This window comes from Xiphophorus couchianus, chromosome 19 (assembly GCF_001444195.1).
Source record: "Xiphophorus couchianus chromosome 19, X_couchianus-1.0, whole genome shotgun sequence".
Classification (NCBI taxonomy): Eukaryota; Metazoa; Chordata; class Actinopteri; order Cyprinodontiformes; family Poeciliidae; genus Xiphophorus; species Xiphophorus couchianus.
In genome coordinates, this window is record NC_040246.1 from 8,746,990 (window position 1) to 8,770,044 (window position 23,055).

Below are 23,055 nucleotides of genomic sequence, written 5' to 3' on the forward strand. Positions count from 1 at the left end.
CTTCTGCTTAAAGTAAAGATTGATCCCCCAATCTGAAAAAATCCAACTGCCTTTTATCCTGTTGAGAAGGGCCTCCAAACAAGAGGAGCTGAGACTCATCAAAACCACTTCTCTCTCAGTGGTGAACAGCTCCAGTACACGCAGAAGATTATTACTTGACAATATCAATAGAACCACGTCATATGCAAACAGCAAAGATGAAACCATAAGATGAACCACTCTGCACTTATTAGCAACCACAACCTTTCTTACTTAATCTTCTTCCCTTGCTGTGTTCTTCAGATTATGTTTAAATTCACCATTCGAAGTGGTGCTGATCTTTGATTTGAATAGAAAAATTGGGTGGCTTCAATATCTCTTTCCACTTGATACTTCAGCTCCTCAATGTTATCCATCTTCATGAGAATAAGGATTTCAGTATGCAGCCAGCACCCCTTTTAGCTGTCTCCCTCTCTTTTCCTAGTCTATTCCCCTGTCTCTTTAAGACTCCACATTCTCCAGAGAAAGGCCTGTGCGTTCTAATCGTGAGCCTCAGGATACAACAACAAGAGCACAACCACTTACAGAAGACAAACAAGAAACCCCTGGGGTCAAGCTTGGAATGTCAAGCCAATTTGGGAGATATCATAGGACATTTGTAATGTCAATTTCTGTTTTAAGGTCAGAAATCAAAGCCAAACATGGGGGGTAACATTTGTCCATTACATTTCAGTCGGGAACAACCCCCCTTCCTTGCCAAAAAACAGCTGCAGGGGACACTTCCTGTTTGCTAATGATGCTAAATGTGTTGAAGTCAACCATGTCAAATTTTCTCCCCGTCTGAATGGACAGCTGGGGCGGAAGGCAGTCTTTTTTTCCCTCTCCACCAATGCCTGAATTTTTCTATTCCGGATGCATCTAAGAGAAGTTCCTATAGGCCTGCTATAGACAAACACTTCAAATTCTGTCCCTTTCAATAGGACTGACTTATATAACTGCTGCAAATCAGAGGTGCATTGAATGACATAAAGCCAACCGAGCCCTAGTCATTCTTTACTCTGTGCCAAACTGTTGTGTCTGCTCTTTGTCATTGAATGCAGTTTTTCTCCTGTCAGAAATACACGTCTTTGGTGCTGTCCTTTCATCTAGGTGCGTTTGAGTCAAAGAGATTTCTTCTGTCATTGCTCGACACCCAGGGGCATCTGGCTGCATGAAGCTGTGTGGACTGACAAATGCCCTCAGGATCTTTCCCTTTCTTAATGTTCCTCAACATGTCAAAAGAGTTAAAATGCCTTTATGAAACACTGCAAAGACATAAGTAGAATAGAGAAGAGAAGGCTTTTGCAGCTTTTAGGCTGAATCTTTAAGTGCATTCTTCCATCCTCTCTTTCCCTCGGCTTGTAGTGGTTTAAGGCTCAATCCTGCCCGGGGGCCGAGGTGACCTTTATGACCTGGCTGGCCTGCCTAGCTACAGCCCTCTTGTTTGTTAGGCGCTTTATCCACTGACAAAGCAGGCAGGAAGTTGGCAGCAACCCAGCAGCCCCATGGGAGGATGACCATCAGCTAGCTCAGCTTACCGCTTATTACAGGATGGTGGGGAGCATGTGTGTTTTGAGTGTCTGACTGCATGATGGTGTGTGTGAGCGTGTGTGCACAAAGCTTGTTTTCACACATTCATGTTTATAAATAAAAATATATGTTTTGTATGTGGCTGATCAAAAACAATAAAATGTGATTGACCCTGTTTTTTGCTAGGTCAATGTTTTACATTGTTAGCTAATGACTCGCAGAGAACAAGCCCGGAAGCCACAAGCCTTCTCTCGAAGCAAACCAGATCAGCCACGCATGTTAGCAACAGTCAGGCGAGCTTCCAGCCGCTGGACTCCTGGGACTCCAGCACACTTCAGTCTTTCTCTCTTTGCTCGCTCCGTCCTCCTCTTCTCCTCCTCTCTCCAGCCTGCTCATCAGAGCGCTCAGAACAGCTCACTAAAGCATTATATCATAAGATTCTCCGGTTTCACTCGCGCCACTCTATAAAAGTCAGGTAATTCATACTTCATTTATATACCTTCCCATTAATAAAGCTGATGAACTTTTCACTCCTTAAATCTAATGGGCCATTTTAACAGGACTTTGAGTGCCTGCCGTTTTCTCTCCGTCTTCCTTCTATTGCTTTTAAAAAGGATAATCCTCAGATTCCCAACTGCTACTTGCAGTATATAGGCAAGAAGGATTCTCAGAATTTTAAGACTTTTGGCTCACCCCTTACATGAAGACGAGCTGTGACTTGTAACTTATGGTTTGATTTTTTGTTTTGTTTTGTTTTTTCTCCTTAAATCTTTCTGTCTAGATGCTACAGAAGGTCGTTGACCTACAGGTCTAACGCAAGGCATGATGGCTCCCTGGCTCAGAGGCTGTTGACAAGCGTCTGTGTTCTTTTCAACAACTCGTTGAACCACCCCCCCTCAACCTTCCCTTCTCAGGAATGTAACACAACCGCTTACTGAGGTAACCTAAGCCCCTCCCCTCTCCCCATCCTTCATTTACAGCAAGCAAGAGAGACAGAGACCAACTGGGGGTGTTAGACAGCTGTCCTCCATCTCATCATCTAACTCTTGCTCCCGCTCTATTTCTCGTCCTCTCTTTAGATTTGCTTCTAGCCCACTGCCTGTGGAATAATTAATGATGCAATTGAGCTGAAGAGAGGACTCTGATCAGCAGGGGCCATTCGTGAATGCCTGTGTAACCGTTTTATGCGGGAATGGAAAATAGAATCTGAGAAAGGTATGATGAGACAGATAGGCAAGAGAAGGAGAAGGACATAACACAGTTGGACGATGAAAGGAGTAGATTAATAGTCAGTTCACCCTAAAATCTGCCATGGTTCACTCAAGTTTAATCCCCCATACCCATCCCCCTTTCTCCTCTTGTCCGTCCTCATGGCAGAATTGGGGGGCCTGACCTGTCTGGTGATTGATGGTAATGTCTCAGGAAGTCATTTTCCCCGACAGCACCCCGCCGCCTTTCACCAGGCCTGGTGCAGAGGTGAGCCCATCACACGGACGCTTTTAACTCTTTGCTCACTCCGTCTCGCAGGTTTGATGCACCCATATATCACATGAAGCTCTTAAGCACACAACGCCGTCCCTGCTCAAAACAGCAATGCCAAAGACATAACTTGGCTCAGCTGCTTTTAAGTATCAGAAATTAAATTATTTCCTGTTTCAATTATTGTCCATGATGAAATTTCAAATAGCTAATATTTCCTTTTAAAGTAAATTTTCCTTTGATATCATACTTGTTGATCTGACTAATAAAATATTTATTTTTTTTATTTACCATCAAACACTGAAGCAAGAATCGGTAAAAGTGTCTGGGCTGTAGAACTGTGGGATGGATTTTTAAAGACATTTTTGTATTCATTACAACTACATGCATATCAAAATGGCTCAAGCAGTCCTCTCTCAGCTGCTACTAGCAGTCTAGTGACTAATCTTAAATTAGCTAACTGTTAGCTGGATGTTTGTTGTCTTGTAAATGTTTTGCTTTGAAATTTTAACTTAATAGATTGTCACGTTTATTATACTGCCTAAAAATAATGGTCTGCTCGTACTCAACAATACTGCCAATTAAGAAACTTTGTCTCAAGCAGTTAAACAAATGTCTATTTTTGTCAAAATAATTAATAGAGCAGATGAATTTAGTCACAACTTCCTGTAAACCTTCAAAATAAAAGCATTGATTAAAATATATTGAGCTCTGAGTTTTAAGTGACTGACTTTAAGGCTAATTAAAATAGTTTACAGTATCATAGAAACATCACTGTCTGAATGCAGGATGTGTTCAGGCTATAGATTGGGATATATTTGACACCATTTAGTAAAGGCTGGTTATATTTTCTTTTAATCGTCACTTGTCAAAAGGTCTTATTGCTGGGTGCACTATGCTTAATAAGAGATGGATTGGAACATATCTGTTCATTTCATTACCAGTGGTTTTTGGACAAATTGCAGGTATTTCCAACTGTTAAAATGTCACTTTTTTTGCATAAATCTCTACAAACTATCTTGTATCAGATCTACTGAGCAAAGCCCTGATTCAGGTTGCTGGAGACATATCCCTTCAGCTCTATTACTGTTTGCGCTTACGACCTCCATTATAGCAATTAGGACATGATTCGAACACTAGGAATGTTGCGCTATGTTGCGGAATTGCTAACATCTGCCACATCTCCGCTCCATGTGTCAAAGCAGAGTTGTCGTTTCTTAAGCACACATCTTTTTTTACAGTCGAGCTCTTTTTTTTTCCTTAAAGCCGCTCTCTGCATTTATTTTCTTAATTCGACTCAAACTGTGCCTTAAAGACATCCCTCTCTGTTTGAGCTCAAATAGCCTAAAATGATCCGTGAAGAGACTCGTGGTTCCCATTTTCAATAGGCTTCATTAGTTTTTAATATCTAGCCAAGGAAAAAAGGGGGAAAATGGCATGAAGATAATCAATGAAAAGGGGCCGGTAGCCTATTAATCTCCCCCAAAGGATTGTGGGTTAATACACGCTCTTGCATAGGCAAACATGGCTGTGTGGTGAACACATCTGTCTGCCTGGATGGGCTACTTAATGAAACAGCCAGCGTTTGGCAGCAGAGATGGATGTCGTTCTCCCAGTGAAAAATGATTTCCCTCTCCCTCTGTGCTGAGGATGACACACACATGATAGGGCTCCATTCAATCCACTAGAGACCTGACTGTGCCCCCTGTGTGAGAGCGGCTTAAACAATAAAGGTGCCGAGCTGGACAGGCAACGCATGGGCACCGGAGCAAATCTTCATGGAGATCATATCAGGGAATCCTAATGTGAACAAGACTCAGACTGACCCGGGAACAGGAGAAGATGCTGAAAGACGAAACTCGAAGTGGTACAGTAGTCCTCTAAAGAAGAACAAGGAAAGGGAGACAAAGAATGAGCCAGCTGCCATAGATAAGCAGGCTCAATGTGCTTTGGCGTTGTGCGTATGCATGTGCTAGTCAGGCGAGACGTGTGTGCATGTTTCTGTGTATACTGACAGTGTCGCAGCTGACCTCTGGTCAAGGAGTCCTGTAACAGGAGCTCACCTCCGGTTTTGTGAGCTCTCCTCTCAGTGTGCTAAACAGCCACCTGAAGACAGGATTAGCCGGTGCGACCTTGCCCCTGAGGTAACTGAGATACACATCCGGGGGGACGGACATGAAACACACTTGTGTCACGTGTTGCCGAGACACGGCCAGACGGGGAGGGACAGACACAGGGGAAGATGGAGGTGGATGGTTTATAACAAAAGCTGAAGAATCGAGACAGGAGAGAACAGGTGGCGGCAGGGATTGTAAGAGCAAACAGGACACTTATAAGAGGATGAATCCAAGGGTACAGTATAATGTAGAGCAAGCTAAGGTGAAGGTGTTAGTGGTGTTTGCTGTTGTCAGAAGAAAACAAAGCATTGGACCATAAGAGGATTGAGCCGCCTAGATTTGTGATTTGTGCCTATATGGAAATTGATGCCTGTCAGCCTTTCTATGACTCAACTCTGACAACATGTATGCATCTGTGTAGCTGTGTGCATGCTGTGCTATGACAAATGAGTAGCGCTTAATTTGTGAATGATTATGCAGGCTGCGGGTGCCCTAAACCCCTTTGAACTTGTAATTGCCCCTGGTTTCAGTAATGAACATTAAGGAAGATTCAAAAATGTGTAGCTAATTAAACACTTGCTCCCACCCACATTTTTTCTTCTCTCCTGCATTTCTTCATCTTCATGCTGCATGAGAGAGAAGAAGAGGAGGAGCAGGAGTTGGAGGAGGATGAGAAAGAAGGAGGAGGTTCTGCATTGGGAGGCATGCACTGCTGTTGTCGCTCTCTTTATCTAAATAATTGTACAAGCTGGTTTATGGGCTTTAGAGAGGTGCTTTGTGTGTCAGCTGCAGCAGCCTAGGGGACATTGGGGATCTAGCTTTCCCCACAATCAATATTCAGAGATTCACATCTGGAGCCAAGACCTGCTTTGCTCAGATTTGAATTTATATATTTATTTTCCATCTTTATTTGATTCTTGATTGGTTGTCCTCTTCCTTTATCCATTTGTGTGTTATTATCAGTGAATAGAAAACCTATTTTTCCTTTAGAGGCTTGCTGGTCTATCAAGCATGCTCATTTTATATGGCTTAGAATGGTGCAAGGCAGAATGTGGTTTGAGAAAAACCAAGAAGTCGCTAACATTTCTAATTGTAAAAAGACACTAAAACACATGGTTATGTATTATTTTTTCATTTTGTCACTTTACAATCAGAAACTACATTGCATGTCTAATGATTATGATGTGGTGAACAGTCACAAGGCACACTGTAATAATGAAGTGGAAAGACAATGGTTGATATTTTTCAAAATCTTTAAAAAACAATATCTTAAAAGTGCATTGGGCATATAGAAAAGTATATCTCTACTGATTATTCTCTGAAAAATAAATTAGGATTAGTCATATTGAATTTCAAGCGTATGTAAACATCAGTTTTCAAAAATTGCCAAATTACCAAAGTTCCAGGTGTATAACTGGACTTTGACTATGGCATCCTAGCACATTCCCATTCTGTTTACAAAATAGGTGGCCTATGGATGCCTTTGATTTGCACTTGATTTTATTTAAGAATATCATAGTAAAGGTAAATTATTTTAAATACTTCCCATAGTTTTAAGATTTTTATTTATAAACCATTTTGAAAATCATGCATCAGTTTCCTTCCATTTAATAACTCTGTGCTACTTTGTGTGAATCTATTATATATAAATTCCCCCTAAAAAAGTGGTTCTAAGGTTGCAAAATGATAAGATTTTCAAGAAATGCAGAATAATTTTTTTTCCAAAGCACTACTTGTATTGCTGACAAAAATGCTTAAGTATTCTGGATAAATGTCTGTTTTTCAATGAGAGTCCTGGTAGAGGGCAAGAGGCAGCTAAAGGAGCAACAAATTGGCCTGCTCAGTCTCAGTGTTTGATGTGGACTGGTCTCTTACCTTAAAAAAACAGTCCATATGTTCAAAGGGAAAAAGAGAAAAAATATATCAATGGGGAAAATTGAAAGGTGAGGAAGTGTTGGGGAGAGGAGGGCAAGAACAAGAGACATGGCTCCCATTTATAAGGATCCTACTGTGCAGGAATCCCACTGCCTGCCTATGGACTGAGTGCTGAGTAAAACAAAAGCATGCATTTGAGAAAAATCAGGAAAAAAAAGGGGAGAGAAAATTGCACACAATAGCAGAAGAGGGATTTGGTGGAGTTATAAGGTCCCATGACAAACCAGACAGTGAAACACACAGCCTGTTTTTGATTTTGTCTCTGCGCCTGTATCCTTCAACCTTTTGTCTCTCTTTGCCTCCCTCCCTAGTTTAGCCCGGTTTGCTGTTTCCATGTTGACTGCTCCTTTTCCCTTTTGCATTTTCCTTCTCTTGGTGTGAGATGAATATCAAAGTGGTGCTGAGGCTGCTTGGAAGCCTGCAGCAGAATCTCATTGGCCTCCATTGTACCCTGCAAAAAGCAACAGCAACAGCCACCGCTGGAACAGCTCCTGCCACTGCCCCACAATCTATCATGGGAGCAATGAGACTAGTCCTTAGGGGAGAAACCTAGAATAGGTTTGAGGTAATTTAAGGGAACTGACTCCAAGATGTGAAACCCAAATCCTCTTCTATGTTTTGCTATGAGTAAGATAACCCACAAAAGTTTAAAAGGGGAAAGCAACACAGAATCAAAAACCACCTTGCGATACATGCATACTATGTTGTCAAAGAATAGCATGTGAGGCCCCTTACTACAGTCACATTCCATCTTATTTCTCATAGAATCAGCTCAGATATGATGGACAGACTTGAAATATAAATATTAATATCCCTTGAACTTTTTCATAGATCCAAGTTTAACCTTTTGGCATGCAAAAAATACCATTGAAAAATGAACATTGCACATAACCCTGAAAATACAATCGCCTCTATGACACATGAAACAATGCTGAATATTGACTAAGGGAGGGAGATAAAATCAAATGCAAATGACATTATTGAGAGTGTTAGTCAAAAATGGAAAATTGTGCATAATTTTTCTTTCACTACCAATGATGTGTGAGTCCCCCAAAATACCTTTAAAAGTATTCTTGTAAGGTAAAATGTACCAAAGTTCCAGATGTATAAACACTTGTGCAAGGCGGTATCACTGTTAAGTTGTAGTGTGTTGACTAAAGAATGAACTAACAGCACTAACGGCAGGGAAATGATCCCAAACTGGGGTTTGGAGCAGAGTATGTCTTTAAAAAAAAAAAAGACTTGTTAGCTTAACACATGTGTGTTCTTAAGAGTCTCTGTTCTGAGCAGTGAGTTTATAAATCTGACTGCCTTCAGCAGGCCATGCTCCGTTTGTTGTCTGCTGTGGTCAGGGCATGTGCAGTCACCTCTGCAGGGGTAAGTCAAACTCATGCTGTGCTTTTGCTCTTCAATGAGGTCAATCCCACTCCAACCACATCATTTAAAGGCATGCATATTGCATCACATTACAGGAAGCACTTTGAGTAATATCCTGATTTTCTGCATTGTTGTCATACTAGACTATTGCAAAGGGGTATTTTATTTTCCTTTTTGCAAACACTGTGGTTTTCCACATGGGTTAATCACCTCCTTGCAGTGGGAATATGTTGTAACCAGTCCCTGAACGAAAACACTCATCTCTGCTACTTCATTAAACAACCTGCATTAAGATGCAAACAGCAGGAATGAAAATTAACAGGCAGGGGTGGAAATGAGAGGAAACATGAGAAGATGGGCATGTGCCCCTGCATTTACACACACAAAACAGCAAGGTGCTAATTTTCCTTAAGTAAACCTATGAGAATAAAAATAAACAAAAAAAAGGAAAACCAAAAAAAGTAATAAAAGGGAAGCGTGTAAGCACTTTCTCACACTAATTGTGTGCAGAATGCAATGTTAATGCGGTGTGCTTTACATGCGAGTGGATTCCATGTGGGGTGAGTTGGCTTTGAAGTGGAGCTGTGACAGATCTGGATTAGGGGGCAAAGTGTAAAGGTCTGATGTCAAAGCAAGAAATGAATTAGAGTTTATTGCGTTCAAATACAGCATTAAATCTCTGAAAAAACAGCAATAGATGCCAAAAGCACACTGTAAATGGTAATAGGACTACAATGCACTAATGGACTCCAGATTTATTTGCCCGTTTACTAATACAAATCCACATTTCATAGCTTCACCTTGCCTTCCTTTCTTTTCCTGCTTTCATATTGTGACCATAAACAATCCAATTTGTACCTATACATTTAAACTTTTGTATATGTCTTTGTCTCCCCATGTAATTTCATTAAATTGTATCTGAAAACTTTTTTATTTTTCATAAAATTGTATATTATCTAAAAACTCTGTATTAAACTCTATTATAATTGAGTCCAAGTCTAACCCCAGTTTTGTCAGTTCTTGCTTATAAAATATGCCAGATTAGAATTCCTAACCAAAGCATAATTACTCTTAACATTTATTAAAGCACCATAGCAACTTTCCTTTACAACAGCTCATAAGTACAACTTTAAAAATAAATAAATTTATTGTTTACCAAATGCGCCCCTTACAGATGTACATTGTCAAAAAGCAGGAACAAAGTTACCAAAATTGCAATGAAGCAAAACAGCGAAGGGGCAGAATGAGTAGTCGATTTGCAGCAGCAACAAACTTGATTCAGCTCATTTCAGGTGTGCCTTAGAAAGACAAAGCGATCAAACATCTGCAGACAGAGAAGTTCTCATCTAAAATCAAGAGTTTTTCCACTGTTGTGTTTACAGTTGAGATACTCTGTCTTTGTCGGTCTATCACTGTTATGCTAGCCTGACAGGAGACGAACAGATGGCAGATAGAGGCGGGTTGTATCTCTGTTTTCCAGGATTGCTGAGCAGCCAACATGAGAACACAGTGACCAGACAATAGCTGTGCACCAAACCCTAACTTCCTCAATGATCTCCTCCACTCTCATTAGCAGTGACTTTCAATGACTTCAGAGCTAAACATCACCAAGCAATGTCAAATTGTCTCTAACATCTGTTTTGCAAACACTCACAAGGCACCCACAAAAGGCATGTGATGACTCTTTTTTCCTACATCTTCCACTGTTAGTCACACATTTGGATAGTGGCGGTGAACCAAAACAGTTGCTTGGGTTGCTACGGGTGATTGGAGAACTGACTTTTGGGCTCCTGAGGCAAACAAGCACATGACAGATTAGTGTGTGGGCCTCCTCCAGGCTTCCACCTCTCTGACCCTTAGAAGCCCCCTCTTTACCCCCTCCCCATGCTCGCTCTTATCCCTAAACCCACTCCCTGCCTCTCCTTTGTCTCCAAACTCTCTTCATCCAAACTCAAAACAACCTAAGGAGGTGGAAAAGCAAACTGAATCTCAATCACAGACGTAAAGGCTAGAGTAAGTTCTTTTCTAAGCTGATGGCTTTAAAGAGTAATGTCATTTCAACAAAAATATACAAATAGATGTAATTACACAAGATTAGAAGAAAAAATAGAAATGTATTTACATAAAAAATAGAATGTTCCATCATGTGTATTCAAAAGAAGAACAAATATAAAACAAACAGCTTTTGGCAGTTGAAGAAAAATAGAGTTGGGTACTTCAAACTATTTGCAGATGTGTGTCTCCACCAGTTAGGGACTGCTCGTACTGGAACAACCCACAAGGATTAGTAGGACTAGAGGAGCTTAAACAAAAAAAAAATGTGAGGACACAACAGGACTGAATGTTTAGTCTGCACAAACAACATACTCTTTCTCATTTTTTTTAGGGGATGGACTTGCACCCTTGTTTATCATATGGAGCAAACATCCGTTACCAGGGTTTGGCCTCGCCTGTGCCCATGTCTTGTGAATGACCCTTGCCGACTCTTTTATGTGTGCCTATAAAGGGTGGCAGTGAGAGCAGCTCCCACAGGAGGGCTCGACCTGACGATGACACCCTGTTGTCATGGAGACTATTGCTATGTTGGGCTTGGGTTGTTAGTGTGTATGTGAGAGGGAGGGGGGCACTGTCAGTAGTGTATCTAATGATGTTTGCAGCACAATGAACTCAACTCCCCAAAGGTCCTCACTTTTGTGATCAAATGTATTTGATTAAGGTAAGGGTTTGGGATTTGTTTTGTTGCACTGGCATTTTGAGCTCTGCAGAGTTTGCAACTTTATCATGGCTACTTTTATTTCATAAGCTCAGTAAAAACATAGTTCAAGAGGCAGTCCCCTTCAAATAGTCACACTTATGACATACAAAGAAGTACACTAAAATGATACTGAATCCCACCTTAAATGTTATCATCTGTGCATTTAGTTCTACTTCGCAGCCCAAAGACACTCTGAGTTACCAAAGGATATATCACTTCCCTTTCAAGGAGCCCAAGGGACCAATACACCTGGCTTAGCAGCTTAACAGCAATTCCCCAAACACCCGGGCCAAAGGGTGGCTCGGCACAGAACCTGAGACGCTTGATGTTTGAGAAGACTACGAACTTACTTATCTGACTGACCACTCTTCCTCTGTTGCACAGTCCTTCTCAACTTCACTACACTACAGGGAAACTTTCAAGGGGTTTTAACTTCTCTCGTACCCCTATACTTTCATACATCTTTGAGGGTTTCGATGAGTCAAAAAGTCTGGAGTAGAGCTCAGATTGGCTTCTTTGTGTCAGAGTGCTTCCTGTTTTCATTGCGGGTCCGACCTTTGTCTTTACTGGGGTGAGTAAAGGCTAGCGGAGGGTGAGTGGGAAGGAAAGGCCAAGGGCGCCATGGGGCTAATTGTAAATATTGGAGTTTACTTTAGCCTAAGCATCACTTTCTTAAATCTCTTACTCTTTCATCCTTTTTTCCAACTTACTGTATACCCATCCAGTGCCCTCTTGGCCCACGCTCTTGCAGTGGAGCAAAACATTTTACCCCTACCAGTGAAGTTTACCTTACTGATAACATAATCTCCCTGTAGTATTGAAAAGCTTATTCCAACAGTCTGGGATTTCCCTTCCCCTAATGTGGCTGGAAGACATCCAGAAACTCATGGAGAGGGAGAAAGGGAGAAGGGGGTGTGGCATTAGAGAGGCTGAGCAAGAAGCAGAATACAAGAAGAAAGAAGAGAGACGGTCTGACCCTCTTCTACCAGTCAAAGCCCACCGATCCAGCCAACTGTTGGTCAATTACATGTGGAGCATTTAAGGTTGCCAGCTTTCTTGCTCCCAAAAGCATGTCCATGTGGCCCCAATATAAAAGAGGTCAGGAATACCATAGCCTCTCTATAGAGTCTGTTCATGTTTTGAGGAATCAATATGGTGTAAAACCTGTACTTTCCTCGCAGCTGGATTGCTGGCACTGTAAGACTGATGGTAAACATGAGCTACAATGTGTTTGTCTCTCGAATTTGACTGTCATGATCAAAACAATCTTGTGATCTCTCCCGATAGAGAGAGAGAGTGTGTGAGGTCAGAGCAAAGCTTTGGATGGAGAGTGGGAGGGCAGAGGGAGAGGGCAATTTTGTTATACTGAATCTAAAAGCCAACAGTTGTTACTATTGGCCCGTGTTGTTTTTTTGTGTGTTAAGGGGGGTCCTGTCCTTTTGAGCCTTTCAGAAGATGTGACAATGGCTGGATGTTGAGAACATATGTAGGGAGACCCCTGTGGCTCATGGAAGAGGAGCTTCATGCTGGCCCCCTCAGTTTGAAAAATACAAGGCCGCTCCTTTCACTCCTCACCCCTCAGTTAATGAATGCGTGAATGGCAGAATGCCGCTATAGGCCATTCAGGGGCCAAAGTCCCCAAGAATTCACCCTTGGACAAACGCATCCAGCTATTGCAAATACATTTGCTTAACAAATTAAAAGAAAGGAGAATGGTTAATGAGTGTGTGTGCGTGTATTGGGGTGTGGGGGTGAGAGTTTATGGGTGGGAGAAATGGATGGTGATGGTGAGAAGAGAAGGGGGATAATTCAATTAGTCCTCTTCCTTGGCATAGAAATGAAAGCAGGTTAAAAGGGAGGGAATATTATTTGTACAAGACTAGCTCAGGCTTTGCACAAAAGAAACAAATAAAGATTGGAGAACATCCACAAGCAAGGAAATGTTATAATGGGGCGCGGAGCAGCAAAAGAGAGTCTTGAAAGCTTTGCTTGGTCTGAATTAAACAGGTCTCTGAAAGATGTTTCTTTCTCTGTGCTTTGCCCCAACCAATCCTAACCATCTTTTTTTATTTTAAACACAATTAACAGAAATCTGTCGATTGTTCTTCACAAGGGTTCTTTTGTAAAAGGAAACTGTAAAAGAAAATCAGAATCTTTCAGATGTTTTCATGCATTTTGTGCATCCATAAAGCATATTTCTTCGATCATGAAGTTAAGAATAAATACCAACAGCAGAAAGAGTCGCTCTCAAAAATTTTTTACGTTTAGCCTCAGTACTGCCTTCAGTGTGTGAATGAAGCTTGATCAGTGCAGCTCGGCGAGAAGCTCTCCCATCAGGGAGCCACGGCGCTGTGAACAGCTGTGAAGTCATTTTGATAATGATGAGAATAATAAGCGTGCAGACTGGCGTGGTGGAGCCGCTAAGGCCTGCAAGGCTCAGGGCTTTGCTGTTGCAGCTTCACTGCTCCTGAATAGATAAAAGTGATTAAAGCACTCCTGATTATCCCTGACCAATATGTAATGGATTTACAGCCCTTTCAATTAGGCTGTATTTGCTGGCCGCTTATTACTTGGGCTTTTGGTTAGGTAATCAGGGTAGAGGGGGCTTTCAGCTGGGAGTGGGCACTTTGGTAAAGGGGTAGGGGGCTCTACACTTTGCACAGGGGGCACCTGACCCTCTTTATTGCATGGGTGATATGTGAGACCCCCAGCTCTTTACTAAGACTTCCTTACTTTTCCCATCCCCCCTTCCCTCCCCACGACTGATCTACATTGTCACTCCTACTCTCTGCAGCCGAGAGTTACAAGCTAAGGCAGCTTTTGTGTCTCACCACAGCCCCCTCCCTCTGAAATCTGACCCGTGTAGCAAAATCAATACAGCCTGATGTTCTGATAATGTCCTGACATTAGCAAGGGTGAGAGGACATGTAGACCACCCCTTTTAATAAGGCGCACACAGATAAGCAGAAACTTAGTCAATGCTAGACTATCGGTTTTATCAAATTATATTTGAAGTTTGAAACTCTAAATCCAGATGGAGCAAAACTGGTTTCTTTAATAAGGTGAGGACTTTTAAATTATTTAAATGGAGGAAATTAATTAGAATTGTACCAATTCAATCAGATTAAAACATTTCCAACTCAACTGAATTTTAGTTTTCTCTTATTATTGAGATTTTGTCGTTGAAATAACTCAGCACCCCCAGTCACAGTTCTACACAAGCACCACCTATATTTTTCTGCCAAGATCTCCCAGACAAACAACACAAACAGTGGAATCCTGTATCCATGCTTTCATGAAAGTTCACACAGCATCTTAGCAGAAATAGTGCCACCAAATTTCTCTGTAGCCCATCTGCTTCAATGGTTGGTGCGTTGTCCATCCAAAGATGGTATTCTCAGTGAATATTTCCTCTTTTTCAAACCATTCCCCAAAAATGTATGTGTGAAAATCCTTTCTGACCAGCCCATATCACAACAGCAACCCTGCCATGTTCAAAATCTCTAAACACCAATTTCTTCCTTTAAGCTAATGTTTAATTTGAACTTTAATAAATTGTCTAAAGATTCCTATAAAATGTCCAGATTCATTCTCACATAAAGCTTGCTGAGTGGCTATTTGTATTCACAAGCAACAGATGAGGTGTAGCCAGTTATGTGTTATTGCTGAGTGCACATGTGAATTCAGTTTTGAAGCCAAATGTATTATATTGTTTGCTTTTTTTTTTGGTTTATTGTTTGTGGTGGTAAACTACGACATTTATAATGTTAGGTTAAAAAATCTATAATATCAGGGCGGTATTACTGGAGAAGGTGCCTGATAGGAGATGGAAGGTGCCCAAATGAAACTCTGTTCAGGACCGCATACAAACTTGGCTGGCTCTTATGTCAGGCATTGCAGAACTGAGCTACGTAAACAGTCCAGAGTGATGAGATTGACCTGGTCAGTGTGGCCCTCTGACAGGAAGCTGAAATCAACCTTTCACTTGCTCAAACAGCAGCTACCGATGACCAATATGTGCATGTGTTATTTCCTAGGACATGTTTCTGCAAAGGTTATTATGAGACAAATGTAGCTCTAAGAAAGGCTTACCGTAAGGTGCTGGAACAGCCACGCCCTCATGATGTTTGTGGCCACCTTGGGGAAAATGCCACGCTTTTTCTGCCTCTTCTTATCCTTGTCTGGATCATCGTCGTCTCCTGTGCCAGGCGATGCAACGCTGTTGTCTAAGCCATCTCCTGGGCAGAAACCAAACCCGGGGTTAAATAACATCTCAAACCACATCACAGGATGAAACACAGAAAAAAATACAGCCAAAGCTGAGTTTAAGGTTTATGATGGATGGATAAACAGACAAATACCACAGATTGGAATTCAAAACTGGTGCACTTAGTCTGAAAGATTTGGTGCAAGCAAAGCTGGTGTTGGGTTGTGAAGGTAAGGCGGTATAGGGGGATTAGGATGGCCTTAGATGAAGGCCTGCATGGAGGCTGCAGGGTTTACATAGAGCTGCTCCATACCCCAGAGCACGAGACAGGGGAATAAGGGTTAATGGCTCAAATGTTATGGTTGGGCACTGAAACGTTGTGTTCTTCATCCCACTTCTCTAGTAGGAAGGGGAAATAAAAAGAAATGAACAAGGAGCTTTCATATACAGTGGAGAGTAGGACTCATGTCATTAATTCAATTAAATTTGCATGCTTGACTTAACACAGAGCATTTTTTCCCATCCTTTGAAGAGAGCCAAAGGGGACAGAATGGAGTTATGCAGATATGTACAGTAAAAAAAAAAAAAAAAAGGATTCATAAATTTACAACATCCAGTTGATCTGCGTGAGCACTGATTTGTGATTTGAGGGGGTTCGTTGTTGCAGTTCGTTGTTGCACATAATGGACTCGTCCTATTCTCCCCACCCTCCCCACCCCAAAACTCCCCCCTCTTTCCCTCCAATCTAGCCATAAGATTAGCATGACAGGCCAGTGATGGCTATGCCTGCATTAATGTCCATCAGCGTTTGATTTCTTGGCAAAAACATGGACACACGCCTCCTTCAAACTGAAGTTTCCATCTTTGTCCCTTGGCTTTTTTCTTGTTCCTCTGCCCTGGCATTAATTGTGCATTAGCAAAAATGATTTACTTTTAACAGTCATGGTTATTTTTTCTTGCCCCCGGGCACGAATGCCTTGAAAGCCTTCCTTGAGGGCATCTAAATTATGTATCTGAAAAACTCCTCCACTAAGGAAGCGAAGGACCCTGACATTCTCAAAATTCAGACGCACATGTCCTCCTGTTTTTGGCGAGGCATCAATCACAGCCACCTATACAAGCCTTAATCTCACATAAATATTTCAGCTAATAACATTAAAAAGGGGGAAAAGAAAAAGGATCCGACTGGTGGTGTAATCAAATGCAAAATAAATGAAGAACACAAGGCCAGCAGGGGCCTGCACTTCTTAAAAACTTTTTTGTCTTTCTTTATGTTTTTCCCAACTTCTTCTACTTCTCAGTCAGTGCTGTGTTTTTCTTTGCACATCAGTGGCTTAGAGCCACAAGGAACAGATAAACAAGGAAGTGCCGACGACAAGCTAAAGAAGCAACCACCCTCCTGAAGGACATATGGGAATGGGGACACAGACGAGGGGTGTTGTAATTGTAGAATGGGCATTCATTAGCTGCAAATGCCATAAATCCCAGGCTAAGTACGAATCCTTGTTCAGGAAAGCCTAAAACAATAAACTTTGGTCCCTACCCTGACTGTGAGAGGCTTCCTGAGAAATGCGACCCAGACGGAAGCTGAGTCCAACTCCCCCAGTTTGCTCCGAAACTTACAATAAAAACACAACCAGTGAGCTGTGAATTTTAACCACCCCGCCTTTGTTTCTTTGCTTTTGAGCTTCGCTGAATAATGTTTATGCTCCGTTCGGTGTTTGTTTGTATGGCACCAGGTTTTGTGTTGATTTTTGAGCTACTCTCCAAATCCCTCTCCCGCTGTGAGCAGTCAGGCTCATCCAATAGAGCCGCACAGTGGCCAAAAGGCTGGCAGATTAATTTTATTGACGTTTCCATTTTCACTGCAATGTGATAGCCTTCCCTCTGGCCAGGGCCAGTGCGACCCGTGCGTATTTACAGACTGACCTGTCACTTCATTACCCAGCATGCTTGCTGCCTCCTGCTCTAGCCCACGAGGATGAAACCAGACTCTCCCTGCGTTTCTGCCCCTCTCTGTCTTACACTGATATTGGCGTGTGTCTACAGATCCGACTTCTACAGCAGCAAGTCTGTGTACAACTTCAATAGCTGTCTTTGAATCTGTTTATGCACCAACATTTTACTTCATCGCAAGAATAAAGAAGAACAAAGTGTGGACAGAAAATAAGAAAAGAGAAAGAAACAAAGGAAAAAAGAAAAAGGAGAAGCAGGAAGAATAAAGGAGGAGTAGAAATAGAATAAAGAAGATCCAACTTGCTCAACCTCATTACATCTGAAGGAGAGCTGGTGCTTTGCATCCACCCCCACTCCTTTCTTATGAGCGAGAGAAGGAACGCTGCAGGGCAAATTGTCCCAAACGCTAATGGCTTCTGACTGTTCCCTGGCAACTCTGCCATTCTAACCTGCGTGGATGTGCACTCTGAGAAAAAAATTGGGTAAGGGAAAAAAAGTACAGGGCAGAGCAGAGGGAAGCGTCCCATCATCTGGCCATGTGACACAGATGGGGGTTGGCTATTAGGAGGCAGTCGAAAGGCCTAAGGGAGCCGAGGTGCTGGAGTGTAGCCCCAGGCACTTTTGGAAAAGCAGCGCCCTTGGAGACGAAAAAAAAAAAAAAAAGATAGCAGCACACCCCCACCCACCCACTTTCCCCTCTTTTCTTTCTTCCCCTCAACCTTTTCTCCTTCCTCCTTCTCCCTCACTCCATCAAGATCTTGACTTAAAGTGTTTGCAATGAAAGTTTCTTTGCATATTTTCATACGCGCAGGGACTGCGAAAGTGTAATCAGGCAAGCACGGAAGACAATGACCGGACGCAATGAGGGTAAGAGAGAATGAATAAGCACACTGGCAAACAAACAAGCCCAAGTCCAAGAGCACATTATACGCTCACATACATTCCCTCTCTCATCACCAGTGGGCGGTTATTAAAAATGCATTCAGATATATCTCCTTGTGAGTAAATTGGTCTCAGGGCTGAGCTCATTATCGGGCTGAGAAAGGACTGTAAACACATTGCATCTCTGCTTATCTAATGTTGGTACGTTCGAGGTCCCTTTAGGAAATGTTGTGCAAAAAAATGAGCAGAGTACAAAGTGTCCCATGGTCTTTGCTGAGACTATACGGGGGACTTCAGGGAGGCTGTAATGACACTAGAGCCGATGTTTCATGTTCAGGAGGTAACGTCCCACTGGGGAAGCCACCATGGTTAGGTTAACCATAGAAATACTGTGCATATGACCGCAAGTAAGAAATATTACCACCCATGAAAATCACACTTAAACTTAGCTATGGTTAGCAGTGAAGAAACTGGAGGTTCATTGGGGAGCTGGCTGATGAATTTACAATTAACCTGGCTGGAAATTTCTTCCTATCAATCAACGAGTCACTTGCTCACAAACAATTTTGGGTGCAGAAGTTGGTAATGAGGGAAGAAAACAAAAAGTCAGGGATTTCAGTATCAGTGAGGTCTTCTGAAAATGAAGTCAGAGGGAGCAAAGAGCCGACAATAAGCTCTATCTTCAACAGGGAGCACAGCAAATAATAGAAAGCTTCAAACTTTTCAGCAAAGCTGATGAACTTCATCTTTCTGAAGAGTCCAACTCTATCTGACATAGAACACCTGCAGGATTTTGTAAATCTCACTTAAAATAAAACTCTATTTGCTCCACAGGAATACCTGTTTAGCTGCAGAGCTGAGTAAGAGTGGCTCCTCTCGCTCACACAGATTGTGAGTCCAGTGTACAGAATTATTGATTGTTGTGATAGAAAAGCTTCTGAAGAGTCATTATTAATTAGAATAAATAATGAACAATGTAACAGCCTGTCACAACAATAAATAACAAATGTTATTTATTCTGGAGGTTCTGATAGAAAAATCTATATTGATATGTGGTGCACAACTTTATATTGCGTAGTGAAAAAAAAGGCTAAATCAGTTAGGTATTGTGTGTCTCATAAAGCAGTCAATGACCTGTACTGTATTTTCTTTTATTTTGGTTCTATTTTTACAGATGCCTCTGTCACATAATCTGTAGGATTTTATTGTACTTATAGACTTTAGTGGTGCATAAAGGGACAGCCCCCCTTCTTGTGAGAAATAATTGTTTGATTTTTATGAAAGCTCGATTTTCGAAATATCCAGAAAGCATAAAATTGCATCTTGTTGTTCTTTCACAGATCTGAGTTTTACAAAGTTGTTAGTTTGAAGTTGTAAAACCTGCTCGATAGATATTGTTTATGTTTTTTATGTTCTGCTTAAAAATCTCATTGCTTCAATGTAGTGAAGCAAAAGTGTACAAGCAACGGCTTACTAAAGCTGCTGCTAAAGTTACCAATTACAAAACCTCTTCAACCATGACCCTTGTCAGACCAGACTAGTCAGGCATGTTCAGCCAATCAAGAAGAGAAAATTCACAAAGATAGCTAGAGTAAAGCACGAGTAGATGGAGAAGCAGAGGCTATAAGAGCTATTTTGAATTCTCTACCTTAGCACAGTATTCTGACCCGTCCCTCCACCCTCCTATTACACCACCTCCATCCCTGCAGGCTTGGCCGTGGAGAATGAGGAGAAAAGAAGAAGGGGGATTTAGAGCCTCCCTTTTCCCTCTTTTTCTCTTCAACTTTTCAGCCAACATAAGCGGCGTTTAGCACATTCAGTCCCCCCAAATGGCAACGAATGAGGGAAGCAGTGGGGGCTTCTCTTTTGTCCGTCTGGTTACCCCTTTTATTTACTCTGGATTTACGGAGGGGTCTTTGCCGACTCTGGGACCACATGCTTTTGACACATGCACAATCTCCTTCCCGTACACACACGCACAAATGCGAAGAGGCTCTTTTCACCCTGGTGGAACAGCTAGCCCTCTGTTGCTCCATGGTGACTGAGGATTACCATCCTTCTTGCTACAACCACATGCTAGCAATATGCTTCGTGCTCATGCAAAAAGACCCTAATCCCTTTACTGATAAAACATACTTGACCATCCGTTTTTTTTTTTGTTTTTTTTTTTTTATTATTTTAATTTAAGTAAGCCATCAGGACATTTTTGTTTCTCTGTGTGAACACGCCATATGGTGTGCAGCACTCGCTCAGATCCATACAGTAGATGAGGGCTCTAAACGGAACAGTCTCAGTGTGCACGGCACCACTGCAGCCTGCGTTTTACGCTGATTATTTCCTGATCTGTGCTTAAACAAGCAGCAGCCCCCTTTGCACTGGACCATAAAACAACAGCTTAGTAAACAGCAAGCATGCTGACAAATTGGTGGCGCTCAGGCCGGAGTCATTAACAGCCTTAAAACCTGTCAGAGCAATTACAACAAACTCTCTCCTTCAGCAAGTCCGCCCGCCAAACTCAGATGTTGCTGCCCGCCCCTCGTCTGCCACCCCCTTTACCACCAGGACACATGGCTGAAGGTGAAAGAGAAACATAACCCTCCTCTCTACATTTTTTTCTATATCTCCAAAAGTATCCCAGAGAAATAAAGACAAGCATCTATGTGAAACACAGCTGTACCTGAATCCCGAGGACTGAAACTCAGAGATTCATCTCGCATGAGAGGTAATGTCGGGTTGTCTTCCCCCACCCCTCCCAAAAAAAAGCACATCATTAAGTGTACCCTTAAATGAAGTGGAATAAGAGCTTTTAATTAGATGTTGTTTTCTGTGTGTGGGGAAGTGAGGCAGTCAAGCAGTAAGAAAGGCGTGGAGAGAAGGACGAAGTGAAATGTGTGTGTTGGCGTGTGGGTGTGTGTGTGTGTGTAGGGGTGCTCATCAGCTCTTGTACAGTGCCTCCCTTCTCTGCCCCTTTCTCTAAGCCCTCTAAACCTGCCATCGGCCAGATATCTCTATGTCATCCCTGGAATGTTGAAGATAACTATCGCCTCTACACCAACACGAGGCCTCTCTCTTCTCACAGGCGCAGCGCTGACCCCACTGTGCACATCCCTGCCATGGAGGGTGAGGTAGAAGAATTGCAGGCAGGGGAGGTGGGGGGGGAACAGAGGGTAGGATGAAGGGTGTAGAGTTGGAGGTAAAACATGTTTTTAACAACCAGTTAGGCTATTTTACCTTATAACCCAAAATATGGGCTGGAGTGAAGCCACCCTCCTCTTTCAGCTTCTCCCCTGGAGCCAAAGAGGAGTATTGGGTCCAGACGTAAGAGGGAGGCAGGGGGGGAAGTTTAGGATTTTTTTTACCAGGGTCATTGACTGTGCCTCTCTTAATCTTTTTTATATGCTCAAACTCTGCCAAGAGCCTAAAATATCCCTCCAATTAACCTATAATAACAACATAATAATTTTCTAGCTTTGTTTGTGTTTCTGTGGATCCATGTTTTCTACAACTTTCCTGCAGTTCTTTGAATATGTGAAACACATAAAAGCATCTCTACCACTTTTGCACATTGTCAAATCTTTTGCCAAATTTTCTTTGCAAAACAAAACAAGCTCAATATCTTTGGATAAAGAGCACTGATTATTTAAAAGTCTTCCCAAAGATTCTCATTTAGATTTAGGGCCAGACTTTGAGACATAGTAGGTCTTCGAGATGCTGTTTGCAGACTAATATTCTCTAAACCAATACAGAACAGCAGCATCAACACTGAGACTAAATTGCACAAAGTGTAGTGACTAATTAGATGACTTTTGGTTTTTATTTTTGAGTATTAGAGTAAAGGGGTGTGACAAATTCAACTCCACACCTTTGCTTTTTATTTCTACAAACTTTATTACACAAATGTGGATATGTAGTATAATAATAACATATCTAGGAAGGGGACTTGCCATCCATTAGGAGATTTATTTGAGAAGCAAAATAGTTGGAAGGAGAAAGAGCTGGAATAAAGATGTATAAAAGAAAAGAGGCAGTCTGTCGCAGATGTCAGGACCCAATTTGCATGAATGGCAAAGGGCTAAATTGCAGGGGTTGGGGGAGCTACTATCCAACCCCTAACTCTGCTTTTTTTTTGGGAGGGGGACTAAAAGGGAGTTTTGATGCCCATGACTGCCCCTCACTCAGAAGACAGGGATCAGTGGCTAATGAAGGGCTTTGGATCTCCACCAGACATTTCACACTTTCTGCCTCCCTGACAACTCCACCCTTCTCTCTCTAATCTCTAAACACAGCGGCAGAAGCTGCTGCTGCTGCTCCGTCCTTACATTTGAAATCAAACTAAGCTAATTTCTTTTCTATAAATTCACAAACCTGCATGTATAAAATTGCAAACCAAGACTTTCTGTGTCTTTTTAAAATAGCACAATAAAGACTTTTCACAGTGGGGTAACCAGCATTTCGGCCTGACTTACTCTATAATTTATAATTGTTACAACAGAAAAATAAAAAAAGACAGAGTTTGGAATACCAAAAGAAGTATATATAAGTCAGAGGGTTGATGCTACGTTAAATATTAAAGAATAGATATTTCCCTAAAGTAATTTGGTCTCTGTTGAATTGAAACAAGTGTGATTATTAGTAAAACAAGCTGTTTCCAAACTTGTGTTTTTTACTAACTAGCTCTGGCTCAGAGAAAATTGACAAGTTGCTCAGCTTTGGAATGATAATGTTCTGAAAAATGGGAATCAAGAAATGAGATGGCACAAAAGAAAACAAAGAAATTTGCCGAAGCATCGTACAGATCT

At 41.8% G+C, this 23,055-nt stretch overlaps 1 protein-coding gene across 8 annotated transcripts in view; it reads right to left on the minus strand.

Moving 5' to 3' along the window:
* Positions 1 to 23,055, minus strand: part of meis2a (Meis homeobox 2a) — a 93,124-nt gene that overhangs the window by 41,040 nt on the left and 29,029 nt on the right. For 7 of the 8 annotated variants that reach the window (XM_028000201.1, XM_028000205.1, XM_028000204.1 and 4 more), the window contains exon 8: positions 15,304 to 15,449. In XM_028000201.1, the coding sequence (XP_027856002.1) occupies positions 15,304 to 15,449 (146 nt within the window). The remainder of the gene's footprint in view (positions 1 to 15,303; positions 15,450 to 23,055) is intronic. The other variant, XM_028000202.1, reaches the window with a different exon arrangement.